The 22547-nt window shown below is 44.7% G+C and overlaps 1 protein-coding gene and 1 long non-coding RNA gene across 8 annotated transcripts in view; one reads left to right on the top strand and one right to left on the bottom strand.

Annotated features, from left to right (window-relative positions):
* Nucleotides 1–9372, bottom strand: part of LOC134739937 (uncharacterized) — a 34746-nt gene extending 25374 nt beyond the window's left edge. The window contains exon 1 of the long non-coding RNA XR_010127110.1: nt 8902–9372. This is a non-coding gene — a long non-coding RNA (uncharacterized LOC134739937). The remainder of the gene's footprint in view (nt 1–8901) is intronic.
* The window catches only part of ATXN7L1 (ataxin 7 like 1), a 270423-nt gene continuing 256643 nt past the window's right edge, over nt 8768–22547 (top strand). For 6 of the 7 annotated variants that reach the window (XM_054495144.2, XM_054495140.2, XM_063668428.1 and 3 more), the window contains exons 1-3: nt 8768–8876; nt 9575–9782; nt 10280–10348. In XM_054495144.2, coding sequence (XP_054351119.1) covers nt 9602–9782; nt 10280–10348 — 250 coding nt within the window. In that variant the 5' untranslated portion in view covers nt 8768–8876; nt 9575–9601. The remainder of the gene's footprint in view (nt 8877–9574; nt 9783–10279; nt 10349–22547) is intronic. The other variant, XM_054495146.2, reaches the window with a different exon arrangement.

Raw genomic sequence — 22547 nt, 5'->3', positions numbered from 1 at the left:
CTAGTATCAGTGTCTTAGCACTGATCAGGCTTCCTATTGGAGTAGGAAAGCAATGGTTTGTGAAAGATTAAGACAATAAAAGAAGACCACATTACTTTATTATTACATAATAACTATACCCATAAGACGGAGAGCTCACATTCTCTTTGACTCTACAAATATCATTCATCCAATTACATAATTTAGGCCTTCATATATTTAAAGTGAAAAGACTTCGGGTTTTTTGGTAGTGATGATGGTCTCACAGCCCCCACCACACTCTTACTAGATTTCTGATCAAAGAAGCCCACGATGGCAAGGTAGTTGGTGAGAGTTAGGCATTTATTATCTAGGAATGAAAAAAAAAAAAGAAAATCTAAAATTAACTGGCCTACATCAGGGTTTCTCTCGATCTCATCACTATCATTTTGGACGTGATCAACCTTTGAAGTAGGGGCCGTCCTGTGCATTCCAGTGTAGGAAGTTTAACAGCATCCTTGGCTTCTACCCGCTAGATATCAGTAGCACCTTCACCCCCCCGTCATGACAACCAAAAATGTCTCCAGACATTGCCAAATGTCCTCTGGGAAGAGGGGGTGGCAAAACTGCCCACAGTCGAGAAACACTGGCCTACACAGAAATTCAAATTTATGGCCGTAGCATCATTCTTGGGAAACAGCAAGCTGGCCTCCCACCAAAGGAGACCTGGACTTTAAGTTCTACTATGGGTGTTCTGTGACCTTAAAGGTTCTAGCTTCTACTTCCTGTCATATAAATAAAACCCAGACTCTGGTCTCTCACTTCCAGGATTTCCTCCTTTGCAGGGTATTAAAACGTAGGGCTGGGGGAAAGTGTTAAGGACAACATCACAGCCCAGGCATCCCCCTCTGCTCACTTACTACTTGGCTGCCTGCCAGGTTCCCAGCATTGCCATCTTCTCTTGAATAATGGTGCTGTTACCACACAGGGCTGGCATGAAGCTGGATACTTGCAGCCTTCCTGTTGTGGCTCCTACAGCAGTATAAACTCATAATTTAGTTTCCCATAGCACAGCTATCAAAGGCTAGGTCATTTAATAAAAACTTGGGTAAAGTAAAAGAAATGACAACACAGAAAACCTTACAGCTGGGTACTGGATTTGAAGGATTCCAGAGTCATACCTTGGTCATTCCAGACAGGTCCTCTTTCCAGACGCTGCCTGGCCCAGCTCCCAGCCCACAGGGTCCACCTGCTTCTCTCCCACCACCCAGGGAGATCTTCAGTCCCTTCCCCTCTGGGAAGCCCAGGGGTTCCATGCCCTGTCTCAGGTCTGCTGTCTCCCTCTCCTCCAGCCTTCACTTTCCATGGCTGTACTTTCTCCCTTCTGGCCTGACGGACAGCTGGGAGCGTCCACATCATTCAAGAAAATTCCCAACCACCACCCACAGAGGTTGGCCTTTTTAGAAACTTAGAAGACAATATCTCTCAATAATTCATTTCCCCAAGTCTGAGATATTTGTCTTGGAAAATAATCTCAGGGGAAGCTTCACCAAGATCTGAGCTGGCTGTAGTCATTGGGCCCATCTTTACAGCATCCTGTGGGCATGAGGTGAGGTTCTGTTTCCTATGATCTTCTAGACATGGCAAATGTTGAACAATGTCATGTATAACACACTTCCCAGGAATTAAAAAAAATAATTTTTTAGAGACAGAATTTACTAAATCTATAATGAAAAAGATTTTTTGTAGACCACAAAGCATATTATTTAAAGAAGAGTAATTAATTGGTGCAGGAAAAAAAACAGTTCAAGCAATGAACAGAAAAAGAGCTCAGAAACAGAACCAGGTGTTTGGAAAATAAGCATAAGAAAGATCTCTACAGAAAGGATAAACTATTCAATATATGGTTCTCAGGATGAATGGTAACTGTTTGGAAAAAGATTGAAAATTAATTTTTTACCTCATATCATTAACCAAAAGATTCCAAGATCTGAATAAAAAACCAAACACCTATAAAGCATAAAGAGAAAATATAAGAAACCATTTTATGACCTTTAGGAAGTGAAGGTCTTCTTAGGCAAGACACTAAAAACAAAAGGCCTCAAGGAAAAGCCTGAAATGTCGACTATTTCCAAAGGGGAGAAAAAACGTGTGTGGAAAAGATGCCATAAACAAGGTCAAAAGAAGAAAAGCAAGAAGCTGGAAAATTACATTATTTCCAAATAGAGAAAAGATCCAAATTGAGAATACATAGAGAATTCCTACAAATCAATAAGCAGCTCTAAAAAATACCAATGACAAATCATCAAAGGATACTAACAGCAATTTACAGAGTACAAATACAATGAACATGAGAGGAAAATGCTCAAAAACACACCACAAATGAGGGAAATACAAATCAAATTTTTTTTACTCATAACATTGGCAAAATTTAAAAGGTTTGAAAATGTGGAGCATTAATTAAGGAAATGGGCACATCTCTGTACTGCTAGTGGAAGTATAAATTACTCAGCTACTTCAGAAGACAATCTGACAGAACTATTAAAATTAAAAATGCACATACCCAGCAATTCTATTTCTGGGTAGTAATACTTCCTCACGTGCCCAGGAAGCATATATAAAAATAAAGACATTGACTACCTATTTTTCTTAAAAACTAGAAACCTAAATGTCTATCAACTTAACAGATAAATATTTGGGAGGCCAAGGTGGGTGGATCATTTGAGGTCAGGAGTTCAAGGCCAGCCTGGCCAACATAGTGAAACCCCACTTCTGGTAAAAATACAAAAATTAGCCGCGCATGGTGGCGGGTGCCTGTAATCCCAACTATTTGGGAGGCTGAAGCACGAGAATCACTTGAACTCGGGAGGTGGAGGTGGCAGTGAGCCGAGATAGCGCCACTGCACTCCAGCCTGGGCGACAGAGCAAGACTCTGTCTCAAAAAGTAAATAAATAAATAAATAAAAATAAAAATAACAGATAAATAGACCCTGGAACATTTTATGGAATACCATGAAGCAGTTTAAAAGAATGAGGTATTTCCATACATAATAACATTTAACAGCACATGTGAAAAAAGAAAATTAAAGAAAAATGTCCGTAAAGTGATACTATTCACATTAAAAAGAAAAAAAAAGACAACACACACAGCAATATCATCTACACCCGTAATGACAGACATATACAGTAGGTAAATGTCTAGAAAATGGTATGAAAAATGCCTTTAGACCTGGGGGTACAGAAGTGACCACATTTGAAGGGGATATTTCTCCCTTATCTCTATTGTTTTACTATCTCATGAGGAGAACATGTTTATTCATGATGTTTTCACACTGCTGATAAAGACATGCCCAAAATTGGGAATAAAAAGAGGCTTAGGCCAGGCATGGTGGCTCATGCCTGTAATTCCAGCACTTTGGGAGGCCAAGGTGGGTGGATCACCTGAGGTCAGGAGTTCAAGACCAGCCGGGCCAATGTGGTGAAACCCTATCTCTATTAAAAATACAAAAATTATCCAGGTGTGGTGGTGGATGCCTGTAATCCCAGCTACTTGGGAGGCTGAGGCAGGAGAATCACTTGAACCCGCAAGGCGGAGGTTGCAGTGAGCTGAGATTGTGCCATTGCACTCCAGCTTGGGTGACAGAGCAAGACTCCGTCTCCAAAAAAAAAAGGTTTCATTGGACTTACAGTTCCACATGGTTGGGGAGGTCACAGAATCAGCGGGAGGCAAAAGACACTTCTTAAATGGCAGCAGCAGCAGCAAGAGAAAAATGAGGAAGAAGCAAAAGCAGAAACCCCTGATAAACCCATCAGATCTTGTGAGACTTATTTACTATCACGAGAACAGCATGGGAAAGACCAGCCCCCATGATCCAGTTACCTCCCCCTGGGTCCCTCCCACAACACATGGGAATTCTGGGAGATACAATTCAAGTTGAGATTTGGGTGGGGACACAGCCAAACTATATCACATGATTTTCAAAATTCACTGTCAAGTTTCTTTTATGGAAGAAACAAATTTTTCAAAGAAAACAATAACAAGCAGAAATCACACTCTACTCAGTTTTAAGACGACTATTTACCTCATCATGCAAAGGCAGTTTTTTCTGCAACCAAACTGGATTTTGCAGTTCCTCTGCAAAGCAAACGGTCTTTTAGGACCTTTCCTGAAGAAAGGTATATTTATGTATTACCATGATGTATATGTCAAGAGGAGGTTTTGGGCAGAGGTTTCAGACAGAGGCCTCTACATAACTGATACAGGCCAGCAGCTCCATGTAAAAGAGAGAAGTGCTTTAAGTTTCCTTTCTAAGCAGAAGGATGTCTGTCAGAAGCAACCAGAGGAGCTACTCCTAGGTCAGTGTCAGCCTGTCTCTGACTGGCAGCTGCTGTCTAAATGATGCACTGAAACTGAAGTAATCATCACAGTGAACATTGAGCCACTGTCCACTGTGTGCCAGGCCCTATGCCTGGGGCTCAGTACTCAGAATCTCACTTACTCCTCACAACAATCCCAAGAGAAGAGCTTTACTGCCCATTTCAGAAATGAGGAGCCTGAGGTTCAGATGGATCAAGGCAGGTTCTCAAGCAAATGACTAAAGGGCAATTCTAATTCATACCTGCCCACCTCAAGCCTATGCTCTGGCCTCCACCCTGTACTGCCTCCTGCACCATAGTAAATGGTAGGTTTGGAGATATGGATGGGCTTTGCTCAAATCAATATGTGTACATTAATGTTAAATTTCTTTATATGTAGGTTAAGGGCCAAAAGTGATTTCTACAAGAATCCTAAAGAGAAGCTATCATCTCTCCTGTCTCGTCCTTGCAAAAGGATAGTGGTCAGGAATAGGGCTGGATCTGCCACATTCTGGGGAACAGAGATGACCTCAACCTTCAACACCAGAGCAGTTCCAGGGAGCACCAACTGGCCAAAGTCACAGGTGAATCAGTCAAGAGTTTTAAGACAGCTTTCCCTTGAGATAACACACTCCCGTGCTGGCTGTTCTGCCCCAGTCAGAATGCAAATGTTTGTGTAGTTATATTTATTAATAGAGTCCATGGTTAGCCAGGCCTGGCACATGGCTAGGGCTCTGTATTGAAACCAATAAGTAAAAGCCTGGAATTTCTATTTTCGTTCCCACTCCTGTTGCTACTGGGGGCCTTTTATCCAGTCCTGTTTTTAATCCAGCAGCCTGCAAGTGGCAGGAAAGAGGCAGGTAAAGTTGTCTAGCAAGGCAGAGTAGAAGGCACACCTGCCCTCCAGATGCCGAGAGCTTTTATAAAAGGTAACAACGTAGGTAACAAATTTCCCCCAAACTATAATTCTCAGGGAGAATGGGTTAGGGAAATAAATTTAGAGGGAAGAGTGGCAGATGGGATAGATGGATTCAAATAAGGCAAAGAACATCAAATAATTCCGGGGATGCCTCATTCTAATGGAACATGTCATTTTCTCCTCATTGCCTCCAGGTAACTCCCAACAGTCTAGGTAGGAAGTAGGGTGCTCACACGGTGCCTCAACCCCAGCAGGAGTTTAATATCCTCAAATGAGAGAGCTAATATTCCCTCTCCTCTTCTTTTCAATAATGTGGTGAAACAGCACACGAATCAGACTAAGTGAATGCAGGATACATATTAGATGCACATTTCTACAGAACCAGGTGTTATTCAAATTAAATAGGTATTTTCCATTGTCATCAAAACAGAACAGATTTCTTTATTTGGTCTATGGGAGACTCTCCTTTTTAATTAAACCAACCACACTGTCATTTTCCTAAGAAAGATAATAAAACAATAAAAATATTTAGATTCTTTTATCTTCCTAAACATTAATCATGAGGGGAAGAGGGTGTTTTGCCTTTGCTAGATAGTTTTATCACATAGACATCATACTAATATGCTTTAAATTACTGTTTTACAGGTCACTTTATCCTTATTAAGGATGTATTAGATTCTTGTTGCCTCTAACAGTATTTGTAATTATTTACTACCAAAAGGAATTCAATTCTGTAATAAATCGACCACCATATATAGTTGATATGAGTATTGATATGTATATAATATATACACAGCATGTAAACCTGAACACTACTTCCAATTGACCTCAATTTTCATCCAAAGTCAAGTGTAAATGTCTAGTAGTTTGATGAACGATGCTTTCTTTATTCTCTGCCTCTCAGTTACGCAATTTGATTGACAGTCATGTTATCCAACACAGTCATAGATGGGTTATAGTTTCAACAAGTCAGTATTATTATCTCTATAGTCAATGGAGAGACTGGGGAAGGCTTAGAGTAAAGCAACTCTACAATTATACTCCATAACTAACTGCAACAATGTAGATCTACTCTGTTATCAATTAAACGTGGCAATGCATATGAAGTCTTCTTTTGTAGAGATGCTAAATCACTTTTAGATTCTAGCCCACAATTTACCGTACTGTGGAGTAAAATCATCCCAAATAGAAGGAAATAATATTTGGACTGTCAGACTCTCTTCAAGGTCCTGTGTAGTAACCTCCACTTGAGAGACTCCGCTGGGAAAGTAAGCTCATGTTAAAATATGGAACCACTGATTTGCTTCACTATAACTGAGGTGCCCTGACTTCTGATGATAAGCCACCTTTGATTTTTTTGAGTGGTTTATAGTAGCTCCCAGAAGAGGAGACAGCATTCTGGAAGCGCAAGTCACTGACTCCCAGCAAGTGGTCCACTCACATGGCTACTAGCAGGATTAAGCTCCTCACTGGCTGTTGTACTGAGGGCCTCAGTTTCCCACTGGCTGATGACCAGAGGCCTCCCTCAGTTACCTGCCACACAGGCCTCTCCATAAGGCAGCTTACAACATGGAAGTGGGCTTCCCTTAGAGCAAGACAGCGCATGCAAGAGAGAGTGAGAGCAACAGAAGTGACAGCAGTTTTGTACCCTAACCTCAGAAATGACATCCCACCACTTTTGCGATATTCTCTTTGTTACAAGCAAGTGACTAAGTCTAGCCCACACTAAAGAAAAGAGGATTACACAAGGGCACGAACACCAGGAGGTACAGACCTTTGGGGCCACATTAGCCACTGCCCACACTTTCCTTGCATGCACAACAACACAGGAATAAACATCAAAATAGATAATAAATAGAGGGAAAATAGGGAAGCAGAAGGGAAAGGGAAAATGTTCCAGCATCTGATTACTCATGCCTCAGAGCGCTCGCATTCTCTCTCCCCACCTCTAAATCTAGCACAACAGCACACCCTCCGATCAGGTGCTCTCTTCACAGAGTCTCACATCTGTCTCCTCTTGTCTACCTGCATAGCACCACCTAAGTTCAGGCTTTCATTTCTTCACACCATGAATATTGCAGCACTACTTTTCTAACCAGGCTCCATACTCCAATCTTTCTAACTCACACTTTTAACTTATCTTTATGGTACAGAAAGCCCTTCAGTAGCTCCCCATTGTCAAACAAAATCCAGACTCTTTAGGCTGCCGTTTGGTGCCTTCCATAATTTGATCCAGGCCTGGGTATCAAAATGCATCACCCCCAAGCCCCCAGTAACAATTCTCCATCCCAGACAAACCATGCTCAACACCCAAACATACCATGTTTATACTCAGCTTGAAGCCTCTGCTAATACCATTATTCCCCCTCCCTCCGCAAGACCAGTCTTCACCTTACCATTACAAATCTTTGGTAATTTCCAAGATGCAGAGCAGATCCCATCTTCTCTGTTACACAGTTTCTGTTCACTCCTAACCAGATTTCGGTTCCTCCTATGAACTGGCACAGCTGAGAGACCACCCCACCCACTGCACAGGCCAGTCCCTGTGTACCTGCCTGTTTTCCCAAGGAATCGGTAAGTTTCACAGCTTCCTTCTTCCAGAGACCACCAGACTGCATCTCTGTGAGGCTGAGGATGGGTCTCACTCATCTTTCCCTCCTAACAGGAGGGGACAGCTGTTCCATGACAGGCAATATTGGTTGACTTAAGATGGACAGATGGAAGGAAGGAAGGAAGGAAGGAAAGAAAGAAGGAAGGAAACGTCAAGCCCAGGGTCCAGCATATAACAAGAGGTCAACAAGTAATACATATTTGTTAACACCACCAATTCTCACAATGGGAATTCTTCACCCAGCGACACCTTAGCTATGTAGGAGCCCTTCCAAAGAGAGCAAAGGCAAATGCAGTTTATCTGAGTCTGACACAAACAAGCCGACTCACACAAACATCACAACTAAAGGCAAATCCGCAGCTCCTCCTTCATCGCCCATCCTAACACTGGCTTAGCCATACAGGGTGCCAAGCTCAGGGAAATTATTAGATGGCTCAGCCAGGGCAGAACTCAGTCAGTACAAAGCAACTTCCAATCAGTGTGCTTCAGCTGTGACAACTTGGGAAACAGCAGTGGTGAGGGTTAAAAGGGTGCTGGGGAAAGAGAGAAAAAAAAATGTCGCTTGTGGGGTGAGGGCGGTGTCCATATAGTTTAGATAATTCTAGTAAACAAAAGGATTTGTTAAAAAGAAGTAACAGAAGACTTTTTAAAGCCTTCTTTAAAGGGTGAAAATCTCAACTAAAGCACCCAACGTCCAAAATCCAGAGGAAATCTAGCGCTCCCTTTCTAGCTGGCTAGAGCTGTTAAGCCTGAAGTGAATTCTCCCAGGAATCAGATTCCTGGCCAAAGGTTGCCTGCGCAAACCCGGGCCACCCTCGTCTCACGACAGGGAGCGCTGGAAACGGCTCGGGGGCTAGGCCCGTTAGCATCGTCTTCCAAGAGCCGTAAATTCGCCCTCCCGCTCTGCTGACCCTGGAGCAAAGTCCATGCAGTGGTTCTCTGAGAGCCGAAGATACGCACCGCGCGGGGAACCCGGGGGTCCGGGGGCCCTGAGTTTTGAGTTTTGCACGCCCCGCAGCCTGAGATGGGAAGGTAGCTCCTCGTGCTCCAAACTCACCTGCGTTTCAGAACGACATCTACCCACTGGTTTCAGCTCCCAGAGCAACAACTGCAGAATCTCCATGGTCCAAAGTCCTCCAGGAAAGAGAAGAAAGGGGTGACGGGGGTGAGGGCTGGGAGGCGAGGTCACCAGGGTCCCTTCCCTGGCTCGGGTGGGGGTGGGGGGCGCAACCCCTCACGGCTCCTCCCCACCAAGACGTCGGGACCCCAGCGGGGGCGCCTCGCGTTGGGCGACAGGGACCCGGGGAGAGAGGGACAAGCTGGAAGCAAGGGCTGCCTGCAAAACTTTCGGTCCTCCAGCGGCAACTCTGCGGGAAAGACCACCCTTCCCTCGGCCCCGCGTCGGGCCTCTCCCCGTGTGCCCCGACCCCTGCGCCCCAGACTTGGGCGGCGCCGCTGCATCCCGGCTGCCCGGCGCGCTGCAGCCTCCGCTCTCCGGCACGCGGCGCTCGCCCGTTCGCGCTGCCCCTCCCCGGCAGGCGGGCGGCCCCCGGCGGGCGGGCGGGCGCGGACTGCAGGCGCCTCTCTGCTGCCCCTGGCGGCCGCGGGCGCGCGAGCCCCACCGAGCCGGCTCCCGGAGCCCGAGCGCCCGCCCCTCCTCCGCTCCCTCTCCCCTCCTCCTCCACCGCCCTCCTCCCATCCCGCCCTTCCTCCCTCCCTCCCCCTTTCAGAACACTCAATGTCGGAACGTTCCGAAGATGACGTCGGAGCGTTCTCGAATCCCGTGTCTCTCGGCTGCTGCTGCCGAAGGAACAGGGAAAAAGCAACAAGAAGGAAGAGCAATGGCGACACTGGATCGCAAAGTGCCCAGTCCGGAGGCGTTTCTGGGCAAACCCTGGTCCTCCTGGATCGACGCCGCCAAATTACACTGCTCCGACAGTAAGAACCCCACCGCCTCCTCCTCCTTTTATTATCCTGTAACCTTTCCATTCACCTAGAGCCACTGGGAAAAAGTGTGTGTGTGAGAGAGAGAGTGGCCCCCGGTGTCCTCCATGCTTCTCCCTCTCTCTCTAAATAAATACACACAGAGACAGATCATCAATGCACAGGGAGAGGCCCGGCTGCCAGGGCTGTCTGTCTGTCTGTGCCCGGCTCCCCGTGGCAGCCCATGGGGTGGGCTCGCAGCCCCACGGTGTTGTCCGTTTAAAAGGCTACTCTGTTGCTGCTTGCATAGTTTTTTGGGTACCTATCTGGGCCAGGTAGATGGAAACCCAGACTTGGGAGAAAATGTTGCATTGTCAATTTTTGAAAGAATTTCATAGACAGTATTTATATCGATCTGTTTGCAAATAAACACTCTCCCTCCCCCCTTGACTTTGGCTTTTTTCCCCCCTTTTTTCCTTATTTTCTGTTTTCCTTTTCTTTTTCATCTGCAGATGTAGATTTAGAAGAGGCTGGAAAAGAGGGTGGAAAAAGCAGGGAGGTTATGAGGCTTAATAAAGAAGGTAAGTGGAGCTACTGGCATTTTAGTGTTAGCATGTGTGGCAGAATCTTCACAGGATTTCGAATATAATGTGAATTGTTCTGCTGGGTACAGAGTGACTAAGGCTTGTCAAAAATTGAGCACGCCCAGGTGACTACTGCTTCATGTTAACTTCTTTCAAAGTATAAATACATCTGGGGGGGTAAAGGGGGGTGAGACTGTTGAAGGCAGAAGTTTACTGCACTTCAGTTGGACTCCACGTTTGAACCTTCTGATGCATATCTGTCATTCTCCTTGGGAGCATCATTGTCAAATGGTGGGGCATTAAAATTTCTGAAATGAAGAGTGGAGCTCCCTTCACAAGCATCCCAGCCTTTCTCATGGGTGAATGCACAACAGCTTAATGAACCCCACATGGTCAGTCATTCCAGCAGCTACTTCTCCACTCACCACTGAAAACCATTGTACATGGCAAACCTTTGCAGCAAGTTACATTTGGCCCACTTTGCATTTGGTCACAGATTGTTATGTGGCAAGCAGGGTTAGGAGCATCTGTATGTGCAGCCCCTCAGCCAGTCATCATCTCTCTTTTCCCAGCATGGAAATACGGTACCTGAAATGGGACACACTGAGTAGATAGGTCATCCCAGACCAAGACATGCAAGAGAAGCCACAAGCTGCTGCAATTGGGCATCAAACACATATGGTCGTCGTAAATAAATCATATCCTGTTCGCATTTGCAAGCCTGCCGTATGTAACTCTGGCCTATGGGCTTCAAATGGAGCAACTCCAGGGGCCACTTGCTGCTAAGCAAATAGATGGGTTCATTTGAATTGTGATTCACTAACTGATGTCTTATAAACATAATTGGCTGAAATTGGGGGTGGGAAGATGGCACAAGGGGACAGAAGAGGTTGGTGGTATTGAAAGAGTTCAGACATAAGTAGGCCATAGGTGCATTGGTCATCCCAAATGAATGGAGAAAAGGCCATTAGACGCCAAAGAATGGTCCCTCTCATAAAAAGGGATGTCACCCTGGAAGGCAGCTGAAGCCTGCGCGGAAAGATGGAGCTCATTTTACGAATCAACACTTCAGATGGTTGGTTTTCTGTGCCCAGTCATTTCCTGACCATCCACTGAGAGGAAATTTTGTGCTTCAGAAAAAATAACATGAAGGTTAAAATGTGTACATATTCAAGGACAGTTCCCTAGCATAGTGTTTCTGCTAATTAAGCACTTTGGGAACAAAACATTATTCTAAAGATGTTTGCTTCTAAATATCTTAGTGGGATCTTGACATGTGTCTTCAGGATGCATGAGGGATTGATGTCAAGTGGAGTTACAAGTGGCAGCCTATTTGTGTTAAATGTTCATGTGTGTTGGCAGTGGGAAGCATCACTAGAGATTATTTTTCTTCACACACAAACTCTTGAGATCTCTAAGTGCTTGCAAGACCCAGTTATCAGGCTACTGGCAACGTGTCCATAAAAGATGATGAGGCTGTGGAAATCTTTAAATTAAAGTTGAGTAAAGGTCATGGTATAGCGCAGGATTGGCACCTCTCAGGTCTGGGTGACGGGTTATGACTATCACACACAAAACTCACATCCTTTCCCCCCAGTCCCTGTTTCTATTTCAGAAGACTCTTGTTCTCAGATTCTCTTTGCCTCATGAGAAACAGATTTTTTTTTTTTTTTTGAGACGGATTCTCACTCTGTCGCTAGGCTGGAGTACAGTGGTGTGATCTTGGCTCACTGCAACCTCTGCCTCCTGGGTTCAAGCGATTCTCCTGCCTCAGCCTCCTGCATAGCTGGAACTACAGGCACGTGCCACCACACCCAGTTAATTTTTGTATTTTTAGTAGAGACGGGGTTTCACCATGTTAGCCAGGATGGTCTTGATCTCTTGACCTCATGATCTGCCCACCTTGGCCTCCCAAAGTGCTGGGATTACAGGCATGAGCCACCATGCCTGGCTGAGAAACAGATTCTTTTAAGAAAAAATGAAAAGCTCTCCTTTCCTCAGAAGTCACAGGTGGTACATCCCGCTTATTAGGTCCTTTGTCCTATAAAGGTACAAAGATTTAGCTCCTAACTATACACATTTTCATTAAGGACACCCACTGTTCAGTGTAACTTGAAATTGCTAACTTCAAAATAGCCATATATGGGCTGAAATCTCTTTGTTCACGGGCCTAGTGGAACAGACTTGGGTGAGCAATTCCCGATGGTCTTTCTGGTATATATGCATGCAGTTTTCTTTATAGATAAAATATCTGTATACTGAATACATATTCCCCCATGGTGAGAAATTGAAGGGTTGAGCTGAGACAGGGTGTTTATTTGGTTACTTGGATCTCCAGTAATGCTTGCCATGGGCCCTCTTGTTGGAGTGATCAACAAAGTCCTGGGACGGATACATGTTTGTGGATGGGTCACTGCAGGACACAAAGTAGCCTGTGTGTGGCTGTGTACCTATGTATATGAATGTATGCAGATTGTCCATGACACTGTTGGCTTTAAGCAGGTCTTGAGAAGAAATTCGGCTTTAATGGGACTAAATGAACAAAATACAGTTTAGAAATTCCAACTGAGAATTGAAGGGAAGTGGTTCCAATTTTTGCTGTTGTTTTGTTTTGTTTTGTTTTGTTTTGTTTTGTTTGAGACAGAGTCTTGCTCTGCCGTCCAGGCTGGAGTACAGTGGCGCAATCTCAGCTCACTGCAAGCTCCGCCTCCCGGGTTCACACCATTCTCCTGCCTCAACCTCCCAAGTAGCTGGGACTACAGGCGCCCGCCACCAAGCCTGGCTGATTTTTTGAATTTTTAGTAGAGATGGGGTTTCACCGTGTTAGCCAGGATGGTCTCGATCTCCTGACCTCGTGATCCACCCGCCTTGGCCTCCCAAAGTGCTGGGATTACAGGCATGAGCCACCGTGCCTGGCGGGTGGTTCCAATTTTGATGGGTTTTTTTTGTGTGTGGTAAAATATACATAACATAAAATTTATTATTTTAACCATTTTGAGTATACAATTCAGTGGCACTAAGTACAGTCATAATATTATACAACTATCATCACTTTCCATTTCCCAAATTTTCCATCATCCCAGTCAGAAACTCTGTACCCATTATGCAATCACTCCCCATTCCCCATTCCTCTCAGCCCTGGTAACCACTGTTCTACTTTCTGTCTCTATGAAGTTGCTTATTCTAATACCTGGTATAAGTGGAGTCATACAATCTGTGTCCTTTTGTATCTGGTTTATTTCGCTTCGCATCTCTTCATAGCTCAGCCATGTTGTAGCATGGATGAGTACTTCATTCCTTTTTAAGGCTGAATAATATTTCATTGTGTATATATACTACATTTTGTTATCCACTCATCTGTTGGTGGACATTTGGGTTGTTTCCACATTTTGGCCATTTTGAGTAATGCCACTATGAACATTGGTGTCATATGATATTTTTAATAGACTAAACTCAGGAAGAGAAGTTAGGCTGGAAATGTGCAATAAGAATTATTTTGGTTTGGCCGGGCATGGTGGCTCACGCCTGTAATCCCAGCACTTTGGGAGGCCGGGGTGGGTGGATCACGAGGTCAGGAGATTGAGACCGTCCTGGCTAACATGGTGAAACCCCGTCTCTACTAAAAATACAAAAAATTAGCTGGGCGTGGTGGCATGCACCTGTAGTCCCAGCTACTGGGGAGGCTGAGGCAGGAGAATGGCGTGAACCCGGGAGGCGGAGCTTGCAGTGAGCCGAGACCACACCACTGCACTCCAGCCTGGGCAAAAGAGCAAGACTCCATCTCAAAAAAAAAAAAAAAAGAATTATTTTGGTTTCTGCCTCTATCTGGCCACAACTTCAGAAGACACAGCAAGGACTTGCAGACTTTTTGAATAACTTGATTACTGTAATACACTTCCCCATTCCTCACCCCTTTAAACTTTCTTTCAATTCTTTCCGTTTCTTTCAGTTCTCCACCTATAATGTATGAAATGTTAACTGGATGCTTTGAAATGTCTGTAATAAAGTTTTCATGTCATTGTTATTATTTCATCTAAAATTAGCTAAATTATAGCTAAGAGGAATTTGCCAATTTTTTTTTTTTTTTGAGACAGAATCTCGCTCTTGTTGCCCAGGCTGGAGTGCAATGGCGTGATCTTGGCTCACTGCGACCTCCACCTCGTGGGTTCAAGCGGTTCTCCTTTCTCAGCCTCCCAAGTAGCTGGGAGTCCAGGCATGTGCCACCATGCCCGGCTAATTTTGTATATTTAGTAGAGATGGCTTTCACCATGTTGGCCAGGCTGGTCTTGAACTCCAGACCTCAGGTAATCTGCCTGCCTCAGCCTCCCAAAGTTCTGGGATTACAGGCATGAGCCACTGCATCTGGCCCCAAATACTTTTGAATGTTGTCATCACCTGGATTCAGAAGGCGTTGCTAGTTCCATGGGTGGATATGCTTAGATGGGGGTATATCCAGGACAACCTGGGCACTGGAAGGAGCAGGAGAGCACTTTGAGTCGGCTTCCTACATTTTGATCCATGCCCTTTGGAAGTCTTTTCCCTTCTCTTGGCCTATTCGCCCATATTTAAAGAAAGGGGGGTGGGACTGAATGTCCCCTAAGGTCCCTTTGAGACCTCTGAACCCAAGCTTCTCTATTGAGTGTACCTTCCTTTGAGATGCAGTTATAGCAGGCAAACTGTTTCTAAAGAAACTTAAAAAAAAAAAACCCAAGCCCTCACATTAAAAATATCTTAAACTACTTCAAAAATAACTGGGTTTATTTTCTCAATTTATAACTTCTTGGTGGCAAAAATCACTGCATCTCATACACAAGCAGTATTCTGCTGCAAATCATTTGTGAATGGTATCTGGCCTTCAGCATTCCAAGAAAAGTGGGGTTCTGAGTCCAAAACCCAATGTGTTCCCCCAGTGAGGAATGATTTGACCCCAGTCAGCTTGGATCAGTCAGGCATTCAGATTTCCTGAGAGGAGGACTCCCAGAAACCTTATTAGCCTAATCTATGAAAGGTGTTTATGAGAGAAAATTCCAAGGACGGCCATTCTTCTGTGCTAACCTTTTCAAATAATTTCCTCCTCAGCTTTTTCAAGCTAATTAGGGAAAAGCTCTCAGTGATTTAGAAAGATGTTCCCCTTGCCTCACCTGAAGTTTTTTTTAAAGAATCCCAATTCATAGATAAGGAATAGGGTTCCTGTGCCTCATAAGTGTCCCTAACTATAAGACAGAGAAAAGAATAAGGTTGTTGTGATGATTAAATGAGATAGATAATACAAAAGGGCTTAGCACATAGTAAGTGCTTAATGAATGTTGGCTTTTACTATTATTATCATTATTAACGAAGCTAGCTCTAGAAAACTTTATTCTAATTAGGATTTTAAACTAATCTGTGATGAAAAGATACATAGCAGAAACTTTATTTTTAGAGTAAACCATTTTGTTATAATTTTATGACACTAATGATTTTTTAAAGAAACAATTTCTATGGATATCAATTTTTTTTTTTTTTTTTTTTTTTGAAATGGAGTCTCACTGTGTCGCCCAGGCTGGAGTGCAGTGGCGCCATCTCAGCTCACTGCAACCTCCGCCTCCCGGGTTCAAGTGATTCTCCTGCCTCAGCCTCCCGAGTAGCTGGGACTACAGGTGCCCACCACCACACCTGGCTAATTTTTTGTATTTTTAGTAGAGACTGGGTATCACTGTGTTAACCAGTATGGTCTCGATCTCCTAACCTTGTGATCCGCCCTCCTCGGCCTCCCAAAGTGCTGGGATTACAGGCATGAGCCACCGCGCCTGGCCAGATATCAATGTTTTTAATGGAGTGCAGTTAAGTGATCATTGATAAGTTTTATCAAGAGCTATCGAATAATACTTAGGCTGTATATGGCCTATGGCTAAGAATTTATACAAAGTTCTTTCTAGGGACTGGGAGATCTAAAAAACTTTTTTCAATGATCGATAAGTTGTTTTATTTTATCACTGAGAAAAAAAAGTCCTGAATAGATTCCTGTTTGGGTCTCTTGGAAGCCTACACTTGTCACTTTGAAAACTTGCCTGTGTTTTAACGTTCCCACATGTTTTGATATGATGTAGATAAACTGGTGGAAAGCTTCCAATTTGAAAATTGTGCTGGGGCCAGTAAGATATTGCTGTGACTATAAGAGTTTGCTGTTCTTCTGAGATGCTGGTGGAATTGGGCTGTAATATAGGAGGGTGCAGAGAACATAGGAGCATGCTCAGCTCAGGCTTAGGAGTCTTGCAGTTGTGGCTGGATGGGAGCAAATTGGAGAAAAAGGTGGCAACTGACCTGGTTAAGAATGAAGTTTTCTTAGAATCCAAGCCGGAGAAGCCAGCAGCAGGCCATGGAGATTTATGGGAAACTGCGAACAGCTTCCCTTTATCATTATACAGACAACTCTGTTATCTATGTTAATAGGAGATGGGAAGACACAAAGTCCACAGATTACACAGATAAACCTCATTTTTACCATTAATTTCAACTTCATTCCCCATTAAGCCTACCTTCCTCCCCTTTTGCTAACAAGCAGTAACATTTGTTCACTTTGGCGTTTCATTATCATCTCTCTTATCTGGCCCAGCTTTTGGGATGGAAGGATGGGAGAGATGGAGCAGCTTAAAGGTGGTAGGGAGGAAAGATGAGAAGGAGGAGAAGGGAAGGGCTTGGAGACCTATAAGCTCTACAGGTGCAGCCCACTGATGGAGCAGGGGCATGCCACAACCAACACAACACAGATGAGAAAGGACGTCCTGATCATCTAGTTTGGAAAATACAAAGCTTCTAAAATGAGTATTTCTTTATACATACAATTATTTCCTTGTGCCTGGGTTCCCGTGTGGAAGAAATGTGGCTCTGGCTCCTTCCACAACAGGAAGCGAGGATGGACACACTGAAACACTGTACATGATAATTTGCCTTCTAAGTTGCCCTGTACCAGGGTCTCATCCTGTGTCATTCTATGAGAATAATGTTTTTACTGCTAGAAGATGTAGACCATTACACACACATACACATTCATTTTAAAACTACTTATTATTTTTTAATAATGTTCATGTTACAAAATTCAAAAGGCTATCCAAGTGGAAAGTAAGTCTCCCTCCCACCCCATCCCCAGTTGCTTGTGTATTCTTCCAAAGATATTCTGTGTGCATTCAAGTAGATACATATATAATTTTGTCTTCTTGTTCTCATGTGAATGATAGAAACCTATAGTATTAGCTGATATCTTGCCATTTCCATTTATCTTAGAGAGCTGTCCACGTCAGTTCATGAGAAGTCGCCATGTTCTCTTTTGGTGCCTGCATAGCAGGGTAACAGTTTAAGCCTCTGGGTGTCTTGCCAAGTTTTTAATACCCTCAACTGTTTCTCAGCCTTCCTCATGTGTTTGACCTGGAGGGAGCTCTCCTGATGTGCCAGCACTAGACACCAGGGACACAGCAGTGAAAAACCACAATCCCTGCCTGCCCTCAGGGTGCTTCCAGCCTAGCGGCAAAAGTACAGGTGGACCGCGATGAGTGCTCTGATAGGGAAACTCAGATGCTGTTGGAGGTCATGGTGGGGGGCCTCACTGAGGTAGGGGCTCAGTGCAGGCCTCCCAGAGGAAATTTTATGTAAACTAAAACCTGGAGGATACAGGAAGTTACCCATGTGTAGAGCTGGGCAGGACAGAGTTAGAGGAAATGACAGGGATGAAGGCCCAAGTGCCAGAGAATATAGACTGTTCTGAACCTAAAAAGTCCTCTTGCCGGAGTAAAGATAGCAAAGCAGAGAGTAGTATAATATTTCTCACCAGTGGCACCATTGATGGTTTGAGCCAGATGCTTCTTTTTGGGGGTGCTGTCCTGTGTATGGCAGGATGCTGAGCAGCATCCTACGCCTCCACTTGCTAGATGCCAGCAGTGCCTCCCTCCCCTCCCCCAAGTTTAGACAACCAAAAATGTCTCCGTACATTGCCAAATGTCCCAGGGGGACAAATCACTCTGATAGAGAATCACTGGCTGGTGAGGCTGGAGAGGTAAGAACACAAGAAAAATAGACTAAGATACTCACAGAAATATTCTGCCAGTATCTGTCCATGTGTTAGGCCTTCAGCCCATTACATGGGCTTGTCGATTACTCAGCAGGTATACCTGGACCGTGACTATCCCCTGGCACTGGGCTACATTTGGGAGGATCTAAAGAGAGAGAAGACTCGGTCCCCCAGGGAACCCTCCTCCCAAAGTTCCCAAGATGACTCTTCCAAACCTTGGAGTCCAGTCTGTAGTCACTGGTGACAATAGTGAGTTGCAGGTTCTAATTCTGGGTGGCCCAACCCTCCTTCACTGTGGGTGGAGGAGACCCAAAGCATCAATTCTGGTAATGATGGCATTTACTATACAGTGGCCCCCGATGTCAAAAGCACCACATCACATTGGTGAAGCATTGAGGATTTCAGTTTATATTTAAAGTCAGGCTGAAAATACAACTGGCGTTCTCTGCAGTTTGATTACCCACGGGATATGTCTGAAATGGGGATGCACATGATGGAAAGCAAAGTGGCTGCTTTCATGATTTCCATGTTAAGCCTGGGAAGGTACAAAGGGCAGGGGAGGGTCTGATTCCTGAGGCCTTCTGACCTGTGTGCCAGGTGGTCTGCAGCATCAGTTAAGACTGTGAGGCCATGTTGATGCTTTCAGCTGGCAGTTCCCAGGGGCCTGCCGTCTCTGCTGCAGAATTGATTTAGAAAAGTTAGGCAGATTTGTTTCTGTATGGTTTTCCGGGTTGGTTGCATTTATATCCTTCAGGCTAATGTTTCGTTTATGACATTTTGTTTCATTCATGACATATTTCAGAAGTAGGCATAAGATGGTAGTACCCAATGCAGTGAGACCTTGTCCTGGTCAAATCCCTCTTCTCTAAGGACCCCACACACTGAGGTGGCCCACTATTCACATCTGGAGACAGTGGTCACTGAGTGATTGCAATAATCAAACATAGCTGTAATGGAGAGGGAGAGCTTTAGCCAGTGGGTTCTACTTTTTCAGAATATTGTAGGAATGGCAAGGACTGACTTCTGTGTGTGTCTGTCTCCTAAATCTCCCGGTCCAGTATTCTGCTGATTACGTGCTCCCAGCTGATGCCGTTTGGTTGGTATTCTCTTACTCTCTCCTGTGGTAGAGCTCAGACTGCCAAATGGACCTGGATTTGGACCCCGAGGCACTTGAACTAACGATGAAACCTCAGGAAATCCCTTCTTGCAAGTGGGCTGAGGCTACAGTGGAGCATCCTTAATATTCAGGGGCTAGACCTGGCTGCCCTAGTCGTCTATAAGTGAAGCTGGAATTCTGCTGTGGGGAAAGCAATGTTTTTATGGAGACGCTTTATCCTTGTACCTGTGGTTTCTCAACACAATTCTGCTTGCCAATTTTAAGAGATCAAGTGCTTACAGAAGAAATGGAAACCAAATAAATACTCTCTAGGGCAGGACAAAATGGCACCAGGTCACCATAATGGGGAAGATAAAAGTGAGTCGATGACGGGCTCTTTGAACACAGAAGCACTTACCGGTGTACCTGATTCTGTGATGCTAATTGTAAATCTGTGAACATTAATGGTGTAAGGATACCCTTAACTGTAGGGGGAGTGGGAGTTACGTGACCTTACCTCAAGGCATTGACAGGCCACAGAGTCCTGGGGTGGGGTGGGGACACAGGACACCCAGTCCGATGATACTAACCACAGGTGAGTTCAGCATTCCAGGGGTATGGAAGATGGTGGAGACATGGTCCCAGTTTGGTTATATCAGACCAAGGTGATGGTCCAGTTCTTAAAAAGTATATGAGCCACAAAAGGACAAATACTCTGTGATTCCATTTATAATGAGGTTCCTAGAGTAGTCAGATTCATACAGACAGAGAGTAGAATGGTGGATATTCAGGGGCTGGGGGAGGGGAAACAGAGAGTTAGTGTTTCCATGATACAGAGTTTCAGTTGGGGAAGATGCAAAAGTTCTGGAGATGGACTGTGGTGATGGTTGTACAACATTGTGAATATACTTAATGTCACAGAACTAACTGTACACATAAAAAATGGTGAAAATGGCCTTGGTGCAGTGGCTCATGCCTGTAATCCCAGCACTTTGGGAGGCCAAGGTGGGCGGATCACGAGGTCAGGAGATCGAGACCATCCTGGCTAACACGGTGAAACCCCATCTCTACTCAAAATACAAAACATTAGCTGAGTATGGTGGCACATGCCTGTAGTCCCAGCTGCTCAGGAGGCTGAGGCAGGAGAATCACTTGAACCCGGGAGGCGGAGGTTGCAGTGAGCTGAGATCGCGCCACTGCACCCCAGCCTGGGCAACAGAGCGAGACTCCGTCTCAAAAAAAAACAAACAACAAAAAAGTTAAAATGGTAAATTTTATGTTATGTATATTTTACCACACACAAAAAGGTTCATTGGCATTGCAGGCTTGGGAGTTTAATGGAGCATTATTTAAATCTTGACCATTTATTGGCTGTGTATTAAATTAAGCCTCAATTTCTACTTTTCTTTTCCAGAGTAATAATAGTGCCTCTCAGAATTGTTGTGGAAATAAATGAGATGCTATCTGGTATAAAGTAGGTACTCAGTAATGTAAGCCTTTGTTGTGATGATCGTTGTTTTTACCAGGCACTTGAGTCTTTGCCTTTGTCTTAAGAGCTGCCACTTCCAGGGGACAGACTGCGTTCTTACTGCTCCAGGGGTATGCCTGGGGATCACCAGGCATCTTTTGTCAACTTGTGTGTCTCCAGTTCTTTAAGGATGCCCAGAATAAAGACAAAGGGATTGGACTGGTGTCCCTGTACTGTTAGTTTCAAGAGTGAATCTGGGGCCGGGCACTGTGGCTCATGCCTATAATCCCAGCACTTTGGGAGGCCAAGGCGGGTGGATCATGAGGTCAGGAGTTCGAGACCAGCCTGGCCAATATGGTGAAACCCCATCTCTACTAAAAAAAATACAAAAATTAGCCAGGTATGGTGGCATGTGCTTGTAGTCCTGGCTGCTTGGGAGGCTGAGGCAGAATAGCTTGAATTCGGGAGGCGGAGGTTGCAGTGAGCCGAGATTGCACCACTGCACTCCAGCCTGGGGGACAGAGTGACACTCCATCTCAAAAAAAAGAAAAAAATAAAAAGAATGAATCTGTTTCAGTGTTTTACAAAGTGTGTTCATTCTGGAGACCCTGCTGTGTTGTCCTGTAGGGTACTTCGCGCCCCCGGCCCCAGGCTGGTCATACTGAAACGAAACAACCGGGAGTGAAGCACAGGAACCAGGAATGTGCCTTTTTTTTTTTTTTTTTTTTTTAATTTATTTTTTTGACACAGGGTCTCTCTCTGCCACCCAGGCTGGAGTGCAGTGGCACGATGAAGCTCACTGCAGCACCAATCTCCAGGGCTCAAGCGATCCTTCTACCTCAGACTCCTAGGTATTTGGAACTACAGGTGTGTGCTGCCATGCCTGCCTAATTTTTTTGACTTTTAGCAGAGACGAGGTCTTTCTATATTCCCCAGGCTGGTCTCAAACTCCTGAGCCCAAGTGATCCTCCCACCTCGGCCTCTCAAAGTTCTGGGATTACAGGCGTGAGCCACCACACCTGACCAGGAATGTGCATTTTAAACAGGCTCCTCAGGTGGCTCTGATGTTTCCTGAACTTTGAGAACTACTGTTTATTGGTTGAGAGAAGTGGCTCTCAACCCTGCCTACATTGAAAATTCCTTGGGAAGCTTTTTAAAAGCAAATATGCCAGGACCACCCACAGAGATTCTGATTCTATAGATCCAGGTTCAGGGGTTCTAGGGAGTTGCTTATGTGTTTCCTTTCGGAGTTTTTTGTTTGTGTTTTAAATTTATTTTTCTGGTACCTTTTGGGCTAAACACAGCCCAACTTATGTGTTTTTTTGTTTGTTTTGTTTTGTTTTTAAGTAACAATCCTAGTTGTCTTTTATTGGGCATTAACTAGGTGCCAGGCACAGGGCTAAATGTGCATGTTTGCATTTAATCCTCATGACCATCCTGTGAGGCAAATCCTGTTATCAACCCTATTTCAGAGATTGGGAAGCTGAGGCTCAGAGAGGTCAAGTGATTTACCCAAGGTAACATAGCTGGGAAATAGTAGAGCTGCCCTGAACCCCAAGGCAGGCTGATTCCAGAGGCTGTGTCTAAG

Source organism: Pongo pygmaeus, chromosome 6, assembly GCF_028885625.2.
Source record: "Pongo pygmaeus isolate AG05252 chromosome 6, NHGRI_mPonPyg2-v2.0_pri, whole genome shotgun sequence".
NCBI lineage: Eukaryota > Metazoa > Chordata > Mammalia > Primates > Hominidae > Pongo > Pongo pygmaeus.
Note: the sequence above shows the minus strand (reverse complement) of the source record. Positions and strands in the feature narration are given on the sequence as shown.